The 19,245-nt window shown below is 47.3% G+C and overlaps 1 protein-coding gene across 1 annotated transcript; it reads right to left on the minus strand.

Moving 5' to 3' along the window:
- Positions 1-1,063: 1,063 nt before the first annotated feature.
- LOC140407717 (ATP-dependent RNA helicase DHX33-like) lies at positions 1,064-13,466 on the minus strand. Its single transcript, XM_072495014.1, has 3 exons — positions 13,227-13,466; positions 10,886-10,972; positions 1,064-8,068 (listed from the first exon to the last, which is right to left on the minus strand). The coding sequence occupies exons 1-3, from the start codon at positions 13,260-13,262 to the stop codon at positions 7,760-7,762; spliced, it is 432 nt and encodes a 143-aa protein (XP_072351115.1). The 5' UTR covers positions 13,263-13,466; the 3' UTR covers positions 1,064-7,759.
- Positions 13,467-19,245: the final 5,779 nt, after the last annotated feature.

The following is a 19,245-nucleotide window of genomic DNA, read 5'->3' on the forward strand; positions in this document are numbered from 1 at the left end:
CCACAAGGATCTGTTCTGGGGCCGTTGCTGTTTGTCATTTTTATCAATGACCTAGAGGAAGGCGCAGAAGGGTGGGTGGGTAAATTTGCAGACGATACTAAAGTCGGTGGTGTTGTTGATAGTGTGGAAGGATGTAGCAGGTTACAGAGGGATATAGATAAGCTGCAGAGCTGGGCTGAGAGGTGGCAAATGGAGTTTAATGTAGAGAAGTGTGAGGTGATTCACTTTGGAAGGAATAACAGGAATGCGGAATATTTGGCTAATGGTAAAGTTCTTGAAAGTATGGATGAGCAGAGGGATCTAGGTGTCCATGTACATAGATCCCTGAAAGTTGCCACCCAGGTTGATAGGGTTGCGAAGAAGGCCTATGGAGTGTTGGCCTTTATTGGTAGAGGGATTGAGTTCTGGAGTCAGGAGGTCATGTTGCAGCTGTACAGAACTCTGGTTCGGCCGCATTTGGAGTATTGCATACAGTTCTGGTCACCGCATTATAGGAAGGACGTGGAGGCTTTGGAGTGGGTGCAGAGGAGATTTACCAGGATGTTGCCTGGTATGGAGGGAAAATCTTATGAGGAAAGGCTAATGGACTTGAGGTTGTTTTCGTTGGAGAGAAGAAGGTTGAGAGGAGACTTAATAGAGGCATACAAAATGATCAGGGGGTTGGATAGGGTGGACAGTGAGAGCCTTCTCCCGCAGATGGAAATGGCTGGCACGAGGGGACATAACTTTAAACTGAGGGGTAATAGATATAGGACAGAGGTCAGAGGTAGGTTCTTTACGCAAAGAGTAGTGAGGCCGTGGAATGCCCTACCTGCTACAGTAATGAACTCGCCAACATTGAGGGCATTTAAAAGTTTATTGGATAAACATATGGATGATAATGGCATAGTGTAGGTTAGATGGCTTTTGTTTCGGTTCAACATCGTGGGCAGAAGGGCCTGTACTGCGCTGTATTGTTCTATGTTCTATGTTCTAATGAGGTCCCCTTCTAAGACCGAGAAGAATTATTTCTCTCAGTTGGTGATTTTGAAGCTGCATGGATTCTCAAAAACAGTCACAAACATAAAGACAAAGATTTATTCCTGTAAAAACCACATTGCATGACGCAATTTCTGACACATGGCCCAAAATATCATTTTCAGAAAACCTTCCACACAAGTGAAACAATAAAATTGCACAGCATAAATCTCCCAAAGCGGCTGCGGGAAAATTCAAAATGTTTCTGTCTGCATTAATTGTGTGAGATTTGCATTGAAGTCCCAGTGTATAACCAGAGTTGGAAAATTGGCTTTTCTCCTCTTCCTATCATCAGTTTCCTTTCCAGTTAAATTACAGAAATAAAAATCACTACTTTTACATGAAAGGTTCACATGTTGAAGACAGACTGGAAGGTTACGTGTGAGATGTACCTTAAACCTTACCAGCAATGACAATGAGCAGCCTCTGAGGTATCAGATGCACAAACCTGATTCAAGGTGAACTTTTCAAAAAAGTCTGGAGAATTTAAGAGGTTTTACAAAATTCAATCTGTGGGAATTACATTGTGCCCTGCAAAGTAATGCTGTGTTTTACAATTGTGAAAAGTTATGAAAAATCTGAACATTTGAAAATACTAATTCAGCATTTGATTTAGTCAGAGGAAGTATGCTGGTGTACCAACGTAATTTGGTGGTGAGTGCAGGAGCCACATATTCACACAGAACCTTCCATCACCAATCCACCCATGAGGGAGACATCATGGCTGCATCAACCATTGAGAGCTACAAAGTAGATTAACCTGCATCTCTTATCAGTTGGGAACAGTTGTACTTCAGGGGGAAAAATCTTGAAAGGGATAAAATAAAAAATCATCTTGTAACTGCATATCCAAAGATCTAATATTTGTATCAAACATATGAAAATTAAGTCTTCCACCAGGTAAAGGCACTTATAGATATAACCTTTTTCTATTTACAGCTTCCAGCCCGGGACCTCGCCCAGCCCGGGTCACTTGCATTGGAATGATGATGACATTGATTCAAACTTCAGAATCTCACTTTGAAAGGTCAGGAATCCGAATTCAACCGGCAGAAGCTGTTGTGAAAATGTGATTCCAGAAGAGGTGAAGCAGCACAGCGGCAAAAACTGTGACTGGAACAGGAATGGGAGAAATGATAGAAAGGGCGCCATCCGGGGCACACGGGACGCCATCCGGGGCACACGGGACGCCATCCGGGGCACACGGGACGCCATCCGGGGCACACGGGACGCCATCCGGGGCACACGGGACGCCAGTCGGGGCACACGGGACGCCAGTCGGGGCACACGGGACGCCAGTCGGGGCACACGGGACGCCAGTCGGGGCACACGGGACGCCAGTCGGGGCACACGGGACGCCAGTCGGGGCACACGGGACGCCAGTCGGGGCACACGGGACGCCAGTCGGGGCACACGGGACGCCAGTCGGGGCACACGGGACGCCAGTCGGGGCACACGGGACGCCAGTCGGGGCACACGGGACGCCAGTCGGGGCACACGGGACGCCAGTCGGGGCACACGGGACGCCAGTCGGGGCACACGGGACGCCAGTCGGGGCACACGGGACGCCAGTCGGGGCACACGGGACGCCAGTCGGGGCACACGGGACGCCAGTCGGGGCACACGGGACGCCAGTCGGGGCACACGGGACGCCAGTCGGGGCACACGGGACGCCAGTCGGGGCACACGGGACGCCAGTCGGGGCACACGGGCCAGGGCAGCTCTCAGTACACCAGAAACAGAAATGTAATTGTGCAAATAATCAAGAGGAAATGCTTGCAGCTTGATAGACAGGTGAGTTCCAAAATGAGACTAAAAATGCTTCTGAATCTTGCTGAAAGTGAGATGTTGCCACATTTCCATCTTGGACAAACACAAGAATTCCAAACAATCACAAGTCATACGACAGGGCAAGTGTGTGCTGATTGGTTGACAAGTTTAATCTGATTGGCCAAGCCGTTGCAATGGAGAAAGCAAACAGGCGATTGTGGGCTCCTGGGTAATTCAACAAAGGGTTGATTATTCACTGGAGATTAGAAGAGCAAGAGGCAACTTGCTGGATAAATATGGATGTGGAGAGGGTGTTCCCTCTTGTCGGAGAATCTAGAGCTTGGGGGTCACTGTTTAAAAGTAAGACTTTGAGGGCAGCACGGTGGCCTAGTGGTTAGCACTGCTGCCTCACAGCTCTGAGGTCCCAGGTTCGATCCTGGCTCTGGGTCACTGTCCGTGTGGAGTTTGCACATTCTCCCCGTTTGTGCGGGTTTCATCCCCAAAAATGTGCAAGGTAGGTGGATTGGCCATGCTAAATTGCCCCTTAATTGGAAAAAATAATTGGGTACTCTAAATTTATTTTAAAAAGTAAGACTTTGCCCATTTAAGGAGAAATTATTTCTCTTTGGGTGGCGAATCTCGAAGTCGCTTCCTCAAAAGGCAGTGCTGAACAAATTCTTGATCTACAAGGGGGTGAAAGGTTATCAGGGATGGGCAGGAGTGCGGGGTTGGGGGCAGCACTGTGGAACAGTAGTTAGAATTGTTGCCTCCAACGCTGAGGACACTGGTACGAATCCCAGCCCTGGGTCACTGTCATAGAATAGTACAGCACAGAACAGGCCCTTCGGCCCTCGATGTTGTGCCGAAACCAAGATCAAGCTCTCCCACTCCCTGTCATTCTGGCTCCATGTGCCTATCCAACAACCACTTAAAAGTTCCTAAAGTGTCCGACTCCACTATCACAGCAGGCAGTCCATTCCACACCCTAACCACTCTCTGAGTAAAGAACCTACCTCGGACATCCCTCCGATATCTCCCACCCTGAATCTTATAGTTATGCCCCCTTGTAACCACTACATCCACCTGAGGAAATAGTCTCTGAACATCCACTCTATCTATCCCCCTCATCATCTTATAAACCTCTATTAAGTCGCCTCTCATCCTCCTCCGCTCCAAAGAGAAAAGCCCTAGCTCCCTCAACCTTTCCTCATAAGACCTACCATCCAAACCAGGCAGCATCTGGGTAAATCTCCTTTGCGCCCTCTCGAATGCTTCGACATCGCTCCTATAGTGGTGACCAGAACTGCACACAATGCTCCAAATGTGGTCTCACCAGGGTCCTGTACAGCTGTCCGTCTGGAGTTTGCACATTCTCCCCGTGTCTGCGTGGGTTTCGCTCCCACAACCCAAAAGATGTGCAGGATAGGTGGAGTGGCCACGATAAATTGCCCCTTCATTGGAAAAAATAATTGGGTACTCTAAATTTATAAAAGAAAAAGGAGTGTGGGGTGGAAGCCACAATCAGATCAGCCATGATCTTATTAAAGGCCAGCACAGTAGCACAGTGGATAGCACTGTGGCTTCACAGCACCAGGGTCCCAGGTTCGATTCCCCGCTGGGTCATTGTCTGTGCGGAGTCTGCACGTTCTCCCAGTGTCTGCGTGGGTTTCCTCCGGGTGCTCCGGTTTCCTCTCACAGTCCAAAGAAGTGCAGGTTAGGTGGATTGGCCATGCTAAATTGTCCTTAGTGACCTAATAGGTTAGGAGGGGTATTGGGTGGAAGTGAGGGCTTAAGTGGGTTGGTGCAGACTCGATGGGCCGAATGGCCTCCTCCTGCACTGTATGTTCTATGTAACTATGTAAATGGGGTAGTAGATTTGAGGGGCCGAGTGCCTCATCCTGCTCAAACATCAATTGGGATAGAATTAAAATAAAGGGAAAGAGAATAAACATTTCTGAAACATGTTCAGGAGAACATCTAATAGGTTATCAGCACAGCTAGAAAGGAGACATAAAAACAGATGAGTGTTGAAAAACTCATAGGTGAGAGAGGGCTATAGAGGGTGATGGAGCACAGTAAAGGCCCATCGTATCTGCGCGGGTAAGAAAACACAACTATTCTAACCCCATTTTCCAGCTTTGTCTGCCTCGGCATTGCAAGTGCCACCACACTTTAAGGCAGAGAGTTCTAGACTCCCACCAATCCCTGGGTGAAAACGTTTTCCTCAAGGAAAACCCTAAACCCTAAAGCTTTCTATAGATATGTCAGGAATAAAAGAATGACTAGGGTAAGAGTAGGGCCAGTCAAGGACAGGAGTGGGAAGTTGTGCGTGGAGTCCCAAGGAGATAGGAGAGGTGCTAAATGAATATTTTGCGTCAGTATTTACACAGGAAAAAGACAATGTTGTCGAGGAGAATACTGAGATTCAGGCTACTAGATTAGAAGGGCTTGAGGTTCATAAGGAGGAGGTGTTAACAATTCTGGAAAATGTGAAAATAGACAAGTCCTCTGGGCAGGATGGGATTTATCCTAGGATTCTCTGGGAAGCCAGGAGGAGATTGCTGAGCCTTTGGCTTTGATCTTTATGTCGTCATTGTCTCCAGGAATAGTGCCAGAAGACTGGAGGATAGCAAAATGTTGTTCCCTTGTTCATGAAGCGGAGTAGAAACAACCCCGGTAACTATAGACCAGTGAGCCTTACTTCTGTTGTGGGCAAAGTCTTGGAAAGGATTGTAAGAGATAGGATTTATAATCATCTAGAAAGGAATAATTTGATTAGGGATAGTCAACACGGTTTTGTGAAGGGTAGGTCGTGCCTCACAAACCTTATTGAGTTCTTTGAGAAGGTGACCAAACAGGTGGACGAGGGTAAAGCAGTTGATGTGGTGTATATGGATTTTAGTAAAGCGTTTGATAAGGTTCCCCACAGTAGGCTACTGCAAAAAATACAGAGGCATGGGATTGAGGGTGATTTAGTGGTTTGGATCAGAAATTGGCTAGCTGGAAGACAGAGGGTGGTGGTTGATGGGAAATGTTCAGACTGGAGTCCAGTTACTAGTGGTGTACCACAAGGATCTGTTTTGGGGCTATTGCGGTTTGTTATTTTTATAAATGACCTGGAGGGCATAGAAGGATGGGTGAGTAAATTTGCAGATGACACTAAAGTCGGTGGAGTTGTGGACAGTGCGGAAGGATGTTGCAGGTTACAGAGGGGCATAGATAAGCTGCATAGCTGGGCTGAGAAGTGGCAAATGGAGTTTAATGCAGAAAAGTGTGAGTGATTCATTTTGGAAGGAGTATCAGGAATACAGAGTACTGGGCTAATGGTAAGATTCTTGGTAGTGTGGATGAGCAGAGAGATCTGGGTGTCCATGTGCATAGGTCCCTGGAAGTTGCCACCCTGGTTGATAGGGTTGTTCAGAAGGCTTTTATTGGTCGAGGGATTGAGTTTCGGAGCCATGAGGTCATGTTGCAGCTGTACAAAACTCTGGTGCGGTCGCATTTGGAGTATTGCGTGCAGTTCTGGTCGCCGCATTATAGGAAGGATGTGGAAGCATTGGAAAGGGTGCAGAGATTTACCAGAATGTTGCCTGGTATGGAGGGAAGATCTTATGAGGAAAGGCTGAGGGACTTGAGGTTGTTTTCGTTATATAGAAGAAGGTTAAGAGGTGACTTAATAGAGGCATACAAGATGATCAGAGAATTAGATAGGGTGGACAGTGAGAGCCTTTTTCCTCGGATGGTGATGTCTAGCACGAGGGGACATATTTAAATTGAGGGGAGACAGACGTCAGAGGTAGGTTCTTTACTCAGAGAGTAGTAAGGGTGTGGAATGCCCTGCCTGCAACAGTAGTGGACTCGCCAACACTAAGGGTATTTAAATTGTCACTGGATACACATATGGATGATAAGGGAATTAGTGTAGATGGGCTTTAGAGTGGTTTCACAGGTCGGTGCAACATCGAGGGTCGAAGGGCCTGTACTGCGCTGTCATGTTCTATGAAGGGCCTGTACTGCGCTGTAATGTTCTATATTCAAATCCCCTCTAAAGCTCCTGCCACTTCCCTTAAATCTCTGCCTCCTGGTCATTGATCACTACACCAAGGGGAAATGTTTCCCCCTCAGAAACACCTGCCTGGTCGCTAACATTAGGGGGCAAATCTTCCTGCATCTTTTTTTTGATTGCATGAATCCTGGTCATTCCTTTCCTTCCCTAATTGAGAAGCAATGGAGATAATTTCCTTCTGATATAATCTCATTAAATAAGATGCAATTTTAAGATGAATGATCTCTGGATGAAAGTTAACAAAAATATGCCAGCGCAAAACAAAGTCAGATAAAGAAAATCGATGGGCAAGCCCAGGTTCAGTGAGCGACCATTCAACGTTTTTGTCTCCAAACTACTAGATTGAGCCAGCAAGTGTGTAGAGATGTGTGCACTCACTCCCAATCACACTGCACACAAACAGATGTGCAAATTTCCCTGCGATCTCACAATTTGAGGTACATAAGATAAAAAGCATAAACTTGTTCCATCCATTCTACCTAATGTTTTTGAATTCTAAATCTCAATTTCATGACTTCGCTCTGGACAAAGTGGCGACAGCAACAATCAACACCAACAAATGATGAGTAAATGGCATCGATCAGTGCACTTCCTCGATTGGGAAAGTGCTGGGAAAAGGGATTAGAATAGTTAGATGGTTGGTTGTTTTTGACCGGAGCAGACTCAATGGGTGGAAGGGCCTTTCCTGTGCTGTATGGCTTTATAACACACTGTAGAAACGCATCCAAAACATCCACTGTATTAGTTCAGATATGAATCACTTTGCAAGGAATAGAAAAGTTAGAAAACAAGGGGCAGATTTTGCCACAGAATTTTGTGGTTATTTGTCTTCCTCAAAGAAAACATTGCTCCTCTCCACAGCAGATGTATTGGAAGCAGCATTGCACTTTGGCTATCTCAGGTGTGTTAGCTTTTTACTCCTTTCAACTTTCTGTCAAAGTATTCGGGGGCTGCCTCATACAGCCAATTGGCATCCACCACACACAAATCCCGCATGTAGCACTTGGAAGTGTGGAGTAACTCATTGTATAAAACGTAGGAAGGTTTGCAGTGGAAGAGGACTGAGGAAGGATGGATGGCCACATGTTGCCGAGTGTCCAGGGTTGCGTAGGTCCCATCAGGCTGCAGTTCTGCAGCATTAAGAAACAAGGCGCAAGCCAGGCAGCGTCGGACATTGTCAGTGTCTGAACGAGAAGACTCCAAACGAACCCCAAACTAAAATAAAAACAAATTCAAATCAGACCATCACAAATGTACTTTCAATCTGAATTCTGAATCAGTGAAACTTCTTGATTTGATGCGAAGACCAAAAGGTTAGGAATTGCTGGCACTGAGTTTGGCGGAGAGACTGCACCAATTAATAACAGCCGCCCTGGCTGCAAAATGATCAAACCAAGCAGGCTCTCTGTCCCCAATCACTGCTCATTGTGTGGATGTCAACCCCAGCAGGCTGTGTTACACACTTTGCTTTTCACACCCATCACAAAGTAACCTACACGGAAACTGAGGCCTTCCTATGGTTAAAGATATTTCACAAACTTTCAGGCTAGAGGAAGACTGAGCATTAGAATATGAAGATTGAGCAGTTCAACACTTGGCTGGAGAAATGGAGTGGGAGGGAGGCATTTATATTTGGGGGGTTGGGACCAGTTCTGGGGGAAGGTGGGACTTGTACAAGGGGACTGGTTACACCTTAAGACCACTGAAACATCAAAAATAAAAGGCTATTCGGCCCTTCAAGGCTGCTCTACCATTCATTGTGATCACCCAACTCCACAGCCTGATCCCACCTTCCCCCCAGATCGTTTGATCCCCAAGTGCTATATCTAACTGCTTCTTGAAAAAAATACAATGTTTTTATCATAGTATTTACAGTGCAGGAGGCCGCCATTTGGCCCATCGAGTCTGCACCGGCTCTTGGAAAGAACACCCAAGGTCAACACCTCCACCCCATCCCCATAACCCAGTAACCCCACCCAACACCAAGGGCAATTTTGGACACTAAGGGCAATTTAGCATGCCAATCCACCTAATCTGCACATCTTTGGACTGTGGGAGGAAACCGGAGCACCCGGAGGAAACCCACGCACACACGGGGAGGATGTGCAGACTCCGCACAGACAGTGACCCAAGCCGGAATCGAACCTGGGACCCTGGAGCTGTAAAGCAATTGTGCTATCCACAATGCTACCGTGCTGCCCCTAAATTTTGGACTCAACTGCTTCCGATGGTAACAAATTCCACAGGCTCACCACTCTCTGGGTGAAGAGATTTCTCATCTCTGTCCTAAATGGTCTACCCTGTATTCTCAGACTGTGACCCCTGGTTCTGGACACACCCATCATCGGGAACATCCTTCCTGCATTTACCTTGTCCAGTCCTGTTAGAATTCAATATTTTTTTTTGAGATTCCCCCCTCATTCTTCTAAACTCCAGCGAGAACAATCCTAACCTAGTCAATCTCTCCTCGTACTTCAGTCCCACCATCCCTGGAATCAGTTTGGTAAACGTTCGCTGCACTCCCTCCAGAGCAAGAACATCCTTCCTCAGAGAAGGAGACCAAAACTGCACACAATACTCCAGGTGTGGCCTCACCAAGGCCCTGTATAATTGCAGCAACACATCCCTGCTCCTGTACTCGAAACCTCTCGCAGTGAAGGCCAGCATACCATTTGCCAGGACTCCCGCGGCACCTGTATGCTTCAGTGACTGTTGCACGAGGACACCCAGGTCTCGCTGCACATACCCACTCTCTGAATTTATGGCCACTCGGATAATAATCTGCCTTCCCGTTTTTGCTACCAAAGTGGATAACCTCGCATTTATCCAAGTTATACTGCATCTTCCATTCATTTGCCCACTCACTCACTCAACTTGTCTAAATCACACTGAAGGATCTCTGCATCCTCCTCACAGCTCACCCTCCCATCCAACTTGGTGTCATTTGCATGTGAATGCAGAATGTGGTTAATAAGATTAGTGAACGACAGACACAGGTTGGGAAATGGTGTCTGCGTGGGTCTCACCCCACAACCCAAAGATGTGCAGGGTAGGTGGATTGGCCGCACAATATTGTCCATTAATTGGAAAAATTTAAAACAAATGGAATTAGGATATTATTGCTATAACAGAGACCTCGCATCTTGACAATCGATGAATAGGATGGGAATTGAGGGATATGGGCCCTGGAAATGCAGAAGATTTTAGGTTAGATGGACAGCACGGTTAGCGCAGGCTTGGAGGGCCGAAGGGCCTGTTCCTGTGCTGTACCTTTCTTTGTTCTTTGTTCAAAGAAGGACAGGGCTGCGCATTAAATATTCCTGGGAGTATGAGGGACAAGAATCTCACTGGCTGGAAGCACGGAATGAAAAAGATGCCTTAACTTTGATTGGTGTAGTATGTCAACTACCAACTGACCCGAAGTAGCGTACCCTTTCAGAGGTGCAGACTCGATGGGCCATATGACCCTCCTTCTGCACTGTAGTGATTCTATAAGTAGTGGAAGTGGTGCAGAAAACCAAATTTGCAAAGAAATTAGAGGTGCAAGAATTCGCCTGGAAATCCCTCCCAGAACTTTGTCATTCTGCGTTTCTTTCTGATGATCTGTGTATCTATAGCCCGAGAATCACCTTGTTCCTCCATTTTAGATTATTATTCCTCCCAAAACTCACCATAGAAATTAACTTGCCATTTACACACAGGTTTGATTCCACCTCAGGGGTAGAAGGACACGGGGTTCCTGCCCTCTGCCTTGTGTCCAAGAAAAAACAGGAAAGAAAATGAAAATGGCTTATTGTCACAAGTAGGCTTCAATAAAGTTACTGTGAAAAGCCCCTAGTCGCCACATTCCGGCGCCTGTTCAGGAAGGCTGGTACGGGAATTGAACCGTGCTGCTGGCCTGCCTTGGTCTGCTTTCAAAGCCAGCGATTTAGCCCAGTGTGCTAAATCAACATCATAGAAAATATGAATACCCCTCTGCCGTGTTTTCATAGAAAACAGGAATACGCACCATAGAAAATATTTCACTTTTACCTTTGCACAAATTTCACGCAGTTGACTTCGAACGTGTGATGCCATCGTCATGTTTCGGCTGTTAACAAAATTCTCTCTGCACCATTCCTGAGCAGATATTAGATAACACAAAAATGAAACATGTAAATATATATGTGCGCATGTTAGGCACACAGCTGGTTCAGTAATCACAGGAAGGACATTGCAAGCTGCAGCCCAGGGACCACATCCATTCCCCATCTCAAACTGTTCACCTCAACTTTACTCTTTTGTACTGAGCAACAATTCATTCCCAGATAACAGCAGCTTATCCAGATGCTGTTCTTTCTGGATAAACTCAGACTGGAAGCATCAACACGGAGGTCAACCGGGACCCAGCAATTGGCCGGGGATCCGGGTTCAATTCCGGCTTGGGTCACTGTCTGTGCGGAGTCTGCACGTTCTCCCCGTGTCTGCGTGGGTTTCCTCCGGGTGCTCCGGTTTCCTCCCACAATCTAAAGATGTGCAGGTTAGGTGAGGTTACACAGTTGCAGTGATAGGGTGCAGCAGTGGGCCGAGGTAGAGGATTGGCGCAGGCGCGATGGGCCGAATGGCCTGTAGAGATTCGATGTTGGACTAAGCTCAAATATTAAACAGGATGTGAAACTAATGAGGGCTTGACCATTGATGCTACACAAGTGGTAAGTGTGCTAAATACTCATTTTGCCTGAGATATCCCGAAAGCGACGACAGACAATTGACTTAATCTACAATGAGAAGAACAGGGTGTGGCAAATTGAGCTGTAATTCGATTCACATGACTACCAGCACGTTTACCAAACATCTGTGCAAACTGCAGGTTAATAAATCTCAGGGGCCAGATAAGGTGTACATGTGGATCCTTCAAAAACCTGGGAGGAAACTGCAGAAACCCAAACATATTGGAGAGATGCCGGAGGACTGGGAAAGGAGGATGCTGCTCCTAGTTTTAAAATAAGATCCCGAGGTCAGCAATGGAATGTCAAGCAAGATGATTGGATTCTCTCCTGTTGCGAGATGGTCATTACTGGTGTGCTGCGAATATTATTTGCCCAGATGTTGTCCAGATCTTGCTGCATTTGGACAGGGACTGCTTCATTATCTGAGGAGTCGCGAATGGTGCTGAACATTGTGCAGTTATCCATAAACATCCCTACTTCTGTCCTCAGTCCAACTCGGGAAGGGGCCATACTGGACCTGGTATTGGGGAATGATCCCGGCCAGGTGGTTGAAGTTTCAGTCGGTGATTACTTAGGGAATAGCAATCACAATTCTGTAAGTTTTAGAAGACTCATGGACAAAGACGAGTGGCCCGATAGAAAGAGTGCTAAATTGGGGAAAGGCCAAGTATAACCTGGGACCTTTGCTCTTTGTAGTATATATAAATGATTTGGAGGAAAATGTAACTGGTCTGATTAGTAAGTTTGCAGACGACACAAAGGTTGGTGGAATTGCGGATAGCGATGAGGACTGTCAGAGGATACAGCAGGATTTAGATTGTTTGGAGACTTGGGCGGAGAGATGGCAGATGGAGTTTAATCCGGACAAATGTGAGGTAATGCATTTTGGAAGGTCTAATGCAGGTAGGGAATATACAGTGAATGGGAGAACCCTCAAGAGTATTGAAAGTCAAAGAGATCTAGGAGTACAGGTCCACAGGTCATTGAAAGGGGCAACACAGGTGGAGAAGGTAGTCAAGGAGGCATACGGCATGCTTGCCTTCATTGGCCGGGGCATTGAGTATAAGAATTGGCAAGTCATGTTGCAGCTGTATAGAACCTTAGTTAGGCCACACTTGGAGTATAGTGTTCAATTCTGGTCGCCACACTACCAGAAGGATGTGGAGGCTTTAGAGAGGGTGCAGAAGAGATTTACCAGAATGTTGCCTGGTATGGAGGGCATTAGCTATGAGGAGCGATTGAATAAACTCGGTTTGTTCTCACTGGAACGAAGGAGGTTGAGGGGAGACCTGATAGAGGTCTACAAAATTATGAGGAGCATAGACAGAGTGGATAGTCAGAGGTGTCATGATATTCAAACACACACATCATGATAGACACACCAACAGACAAATCAGAACACACAACACCACAACCAATGACAGAAAGATATAAAAGCACAGACACGACCCCCGGTGGTCAGTATTAGCTGCAGAGGAGGACCAGGACACATCTATTGCCAAACACACTCAGGGAGACAGCACGTGCAGAGTATCCAGAACGAACTGTATTATAAGACTTATAATAAAATAGAGTTGTACCACATACAACTGTGTTGGCTCATCTGTGCACCAGAGCACCCAACACCACATGGTACAGGAGTGGATCGATACCTGCCGGCATACCTCAGTGTACACAGACAACCAGCAGTGCCCAGACATGATGTACGAGCTCCCGGTTCCGCAGGCGCTCCAGTGCCACGGCGACCTCCGCGAAAACTGGCGGCGATTCCGGCAAATGTTCGAATTGTTCCTGGTGGCAGCTGAACTCAAAGACCTGGATGATAGGGAAAAAAATTGAATTTCTCCTCACCATCGCCGGTGCAAGGGCAAGAGAAATATTCAGAAGGTTCAGGTTCTTCAGGAGGCAGCAAAGGTACGATTACCAGGCAGTCCTGGGCAAATTCTCCAAGTACTGTGAAGAAAACGCAATCCAATCGGCACATAAAGGTAAGAAAAGCTGCAGTACTCACCTCGTGGCTGGGATCCCGGAGCCCGAATTCCCAGAGGCCGAAATCCCGGGCCTGAGAGAAGGCTGGGTCGAGGTCGGCGGCCATCTTGCTAAAGGTATAACGCTAGCACAGTTGCGCGAGAAGTGCGCAGAACCGGAAGTTTCGTTTGCGCATGCGCGAGATGCTGCGCATGCGCGAGATGCTACGCATGCGCAGTCAAGAAAACGGCCATCGGTAAAGGAACAGCGATCTGAGCATGCGCAGTCGCTTCCTACGTGCTACATACCGAGCGTCAGGATGTCAGAGGCCCCAGACTGCACCAATTTAAAAGGGAAATGTCCCAAATCCAATTGAAAAGGGAAACGTCCCAAATCAAAAAAACAAAAATCTGTTAAAGCTGTAAAACAACCTTCCCTCACCTGGAATGACAGCACAGTGCCGCAAATTGACCCAGGAGATGAATTTGACCTCCGAAGAACCCTCCGACAAGCAGTTACCTACGCACAAGCCGATGATTCCGACCTTGAATACTTCGATGACGATCTTTACAGTGTTTCCGGACCTCGCGAGCCCAATGATAGCTCCGTGGTCCTATATGACTATGACTCGGACGAACCTTTCGTGTTGCACATTGGCGGCCCCCACATTGAATCCGACGCAGATGCGGATTCATTTTTCGGATTTGAGGATCTTCAATCCAGCAGATATGACGTTCCAACTTATCAGTACCGGATGATGCTGCAGCCTGACATTAATAGACAGGGAGCGGTGCAAGCACACGGAGAGTGCCCTGCTGCCACACAGAGCGTGGTCCACGTCCCGCTCAACGTTCCCGACTCTATGAAAGAAGACATGCAAGACTCCAGAGTGCAGTCCTCGCATGAACCAGAAGTGACTCCAGTGTCACAAGCTTCCACAGCAAGCTCGTGGACAGACTCCACAATTGCAGAAATGCAAGACTCCAGAGCGCAGTCCTTCAACGAACAAGAAGTGACTCCAGTGTCACAAGCCTCCACAGAGAGCTCGTGGACGGACTCCACGATGGAAGGAACGCAAGACTCCAGAGCGCAGTCCTTGCAGGAACAAGACCATGAGGGTCTAGCAACCTCTCCTGACCAACCAGCGGCAGACGATGCAAGTCTGCCATGCTCACGTGAACAGCAAGAAGGCTATAACAGCCTACCATGCTCCACTACACAGCAGCATGAACATGACGGTCTCTCATGCTACAATAAAGGGCACAGCGCTGAAGACTGTTCAAGCCCAACTGAAGACAAGCCAAAGGAATCGCCTCGTCCAAGCCCGAAAAAAAAAGGTTTATGCGCTGACCTTCAGGATCATTATAGCCGAACAGAGATTAATAATGCTGCACGGCCACAGAAGGATGCTGAGGATTTGCTAACGAAATTAATTGAATGTTTAACTTGCAAGGAGCAGACTGAGAATTGCCAGTGTTTTAGTACGGATCGAAAAAATGGACAAGACATTGATCCTCAGGTAATGGAAATAACACAACCTGAATCATATCTACAGCAGGGACAAATGTCTCCCTTCAACACAACACCGCAAAATCCCAACTTCGGAGACCAGCAGTTAGTCAGTAATGACTCTTCAAACCTTGAGGGGAACATTAATTGCATTGAACCTATACACGCTCCACTGATTATTGAGCAGAACATTAGAGCAAGAATCCTGAGGACACCGACATCGAGTAGCCAGATAACGAATTTAAAACCCACAGCAGTGTCAAGTGAACCAAGTGTGCTTTCCACTAATGGTGAAGATGCAGATAAGGTCGACCCGATTATCCATTGTACCACACTAACCCCAGTGATTAAGCAGTTATGTATGGGGAGTATAAGGTGGGCAATTGAGAACAGTAAAAGAGAGACTGTGACCATGCCAGTCCCAGCAAAATCAGACCCAGAGACCATGAAGGCATGTACATTAGACAAAGATACACATGAGGCACCTGAGAAGAAAAGTGAAACGGAATGTTCTTTGGAAAATAGTACAATGTCGATAGAAACATTGGATCCTATATTCGAGACCATACCTATGGGAGAATTTGGGGGTAATAAACAAGGTTCTGCAATGTCTGGGGGAAGATTTAAAATTCCAAAGAAGAAAAGCCCAAATGAAGGACAACGGCAAGACAATGACAGTCCACCGACATGGTGTGCACCACCAGATGAAAACTCTGACAATTTACCCAACCCTAGTGAACAGCAAGCTGCTAATGAGGATCTATCCACGGGATGAGAGACGAGTGACGACAGCATCCCACTTCCCATGCAAAAGGTGCAAGGTGACAGACCTCGCCTAGTGCGTACCGAGGCACTCGACGATCACGGTGGGACCACTGACGACTGCGGTGGCAGCGCACCGCTTCCACCCTCGATGGCTCGACCCTCTCCACTGGTTGGTGCATTCCTGCATGTTCCGACTCCAGAAGTGCAGCTTCAGGGAATCTCGGCTGCCTCCAGTGAACCTGTTGGGACTCCGGACGGGGGGCATCGACGGAAGGCAGACCGGACTCCAGATGGGGAGCAGCCAAGCGCCGACTCTGATTCGCGCACGCCAGACCTTGCTCCGGACGGGCGGTGTCGCGGCCTCGGTGATGGCACGCTCAGGGTGACGGCGGATGCCACGGCGACAGGGAATGGATCGCGTGGCAGTCCCACTGGGTCGGCAGTGGCAACCAGCACCGGCGGTCCAAGATGGACACACCAATTCGCGCCATCGCCAGACGTTGATGCGAGCAACAATTCTCTCTCCAAGGCGACATGCTTCGACGTTTCTCTGCGGAGTCGCCCTTCCGGCACAGCAGGTGGCCGGAACCAGCGTACACGGTCTCGGCCAACTTACACATCTGGCACAGTCATCGCCTTGCATGATATTAGTGATGGTGCTACTTCGATGGCAACGACCCATCGGCTACAAGATGCCGTCCACCACAAACATAAAAAGAAAAAGACTCCACCTTGTTCCTGGCATGCAGGGCGGATGGATTGGTGCGTAGGCGCAATCAGCGAGCTTTGCGCCGCCTTCCACGCTCGCAACTGAACCGTACGCACACGCCGGATCCTCCACTGGTTCCCAAGGATGACTTCGTGGAGATGCCACGGATCATGCCCCTTCCATCGCCACCAGAACCAAATCTCCACAGCTGAACCGGCTTGAGGACCAGCCCATTCTTGAGGCGGTCACCCATTAGACTGGACTTATAACGCTGTTCATACGTTCAAAAAGTCAAACACTTCTGTATTATAACCTGTTGTTGTTTATTGTTCCAGATATCGTCTGACCAGACCAATGTTCAAGTTTTTTTTTTCTCTCGCATCCAAGTTTTGTTATGGTACAACCTTGTTAATGTGACGCACCCGACATCGCCCCATGTAAATAGTTACGTCATATACACACGCTATACATAACACACACACACACACACTCTTCGATGCACTCACGACACAATTATATTTATAACCACGTAGGCACATATCTTTGTAAAAAGGGGGGATGTCATGATATTCAAACACACACATCATGATAGACACACCAACAGACAAATCAGAACACACAACACCACAACCAATGACAGAAAGATATAAAAGCACAGACACGACCCCCGGTGGTCAGTATTAGCTGCAGAGGAGAACCAGGACACATCTATTGCCAAACACACTCAGGGAGACAGCACGTGCAGAGTATCCAGAACGAACTGTATTATAAGAGTTATAATAAAATAGAGTTGTACCACATACAACTGTGTTGGCTCATCTGTGCACCAGAGCACCCAACACCACAAGAGGCTTTTCCCCAGGGTAGAGGGGTCAATTACTAGGAGGCATAGGTTTAAGGTGAGAGGGGCAAGGTTTAGAGCAGATGTACGAGGCAAGTTTTTTTTACGCAGAGGGTAGTGGGTGCCTGGAACTCGCTACCAGAGGAGGTGGTGGAAGCAGGGACGATCGTGACATTTAAGGGGCATCTTGACAAATACATGAATAGGATGGGAATAGAGGGATATGGACCCAGGAAGTGTAGAAGATTGTAGTTTAATCGGGCAGCATGGTCGGCACGGGCTTGGAGGGCCGAAGGGCCTGTTCCTGTGCTGTACATTTCTTTGTTCTTTGTATAACAAAATTCAGCAGGAGCTAGGGAATGTGGATTGGGAGCAGCTGTTTAAGGGTAAATCAACGTTTGAAATGTGGGAGTCTTTTAAGGAAAGGTTGATTAGAGACATGTCCTTGTGAAAATGAGGGATAGAAATGGCAAAATTAGGGAACCATGGATGACGGGTGGAATTGTGAGACTAGCCAAGATGAAAAAGGAAGCATACATAAGATCTAGGCGACTTAAAACTGATGAAGCTTTGGAGGAATATCAGGAAAGTAGGACAAATCTCAAACGCTCAATAAAGAGGGCTAAACTAAAAGGGGTCATGAAATATCTTTGGCTAACAGGGTTAAGGAAAATCACAAAGCCTTTTATTCATATACAAGGAGCAAGGTAACTAGAGAAAGGATTGGCCCACTCAAAGACAAAAGAGGGAATTTATGCGTGGAGTCAGAGGAAATGGGTGAGATTCTTAATGAGTACTTTGCATCGGTATTCACCAAGGAGAGGGACATGACGGATGTTGAGGCTCGGGGTGGATGTTTAAATACTCTAGGTCAAGTCGGCATAAGGAAGGGGGAAGTTTTGGGTATTCTAAAAGACATTAAGGTGGACAAGTCCCCAGGTCCGGATGGGATCCATCCCAGGTTACTGAGGGAAGCGAGGGACGAAATAGCTGGGGCCTTAACAGATATCATTGCAGCATCCTTGAGCACGGGTGAGGTCCCGGAGGACTGGAGAATTGCTAATGTTGTCCCTTTGTTTAAGAAGGGTAGCAGGGATAACCCAGGGAATTATAGAACTGTAAGCTTAACGTCAGTGGTAGGCAAACTGTTGGAGAAGATACTGAGGAATAGGATCTATTCACATTTGGAAGAAAATAGACTTATCAGTGATAGGCAACATGGCTTTGTGCAGGGAAGGTCATGTCTTACAAACCTAATAGAATTCTTTGAGGAAGTGACAAAGTTAATTGAGGAGGGAAGGGCTGTAGATGTCATTTACATGGACTTCAGTAAGGCGTTTAATAAAGTTTCCCATGACAGGCTGATGGAAAAAGTGAAGTCGCATGGGGTTCAGGGTGTACTAGCTAGATGGATAAAGGACTGGCTGGGCAACAGGAGACAGAGAGTAGTGGTGGAAGGGAGTGTCTCAAAATGGAGAAAGGTGACTAGTGGTGTTCCACAGGGATCCGTGCTCGGACCACTGTTATTTGTGATATGCATAAATGATCTGGTCGAAGGTATAGGTGGTCTGATTAACAAGTTTGCAGATGATACTAAGATTGGTGGAGTTGCAGATAGCGAGGAGGACTGTCAGAGAATACAGCAAAATATAAATAGATTGGAGAGTTGGGCAGAGAAATGGCAGATGGAGTTCAATCCAGGCAAATGCGAGGTGATGCATTTTGGAAGATCTAATTCAAGAGCGGACTATACGGTCAATGGAAGAGTCCTGGGGAAAATTGATGTACAGAGAGATCTGGGAGTTCAGTTCCATTGTACCCTGAAGGTGGCAACGCAGGTCGATAGAGTGGTCAAGAAGGCATACAGCATGCTTGCCTTCATCGGACGGGG

Source organism: Scyliorhinus torazame, unplaced genomic scaffold, assembly GCF_047496885.1.
Source record: "Scyliorhinus torazame isolate Kashiwa2021f unplaced genomic scaffold, sScyTor2.1 scaffold_1844, whole genome shotgun sequence".
In the NCBI taxonomy this organism is placed as follows: Eukaryota; Metazoa; Chordata; class Chondrichthyes; order Carcharhiniformes; family Scyliorhinidae; genus Scyliorhinus; species Scyliorhinus torazame.

Coding starts and splice junctions, on each gene's coding strand:
- LOC140407717 (XM_072495014.1), bottom strand. CDS start 13,262: ATGTCTGGGCACTGCTGGTTGTCTGTGTACACTGAG. Junction 10,973..13,226: donor GGTTGTCTGTGTACACTGAG/GTATGCCGGCAG, acceptor ATATCTGCTCAG/GAATGGTGCAGAGAGAATTT. Junction 8,069..10,885: donor TGCGTGAAATTTGTGCAAAG/GTAAAAGTGAAA, acceptor TTTTTATTTTAG/TTTGGGGTTCGTTTGGAGTC.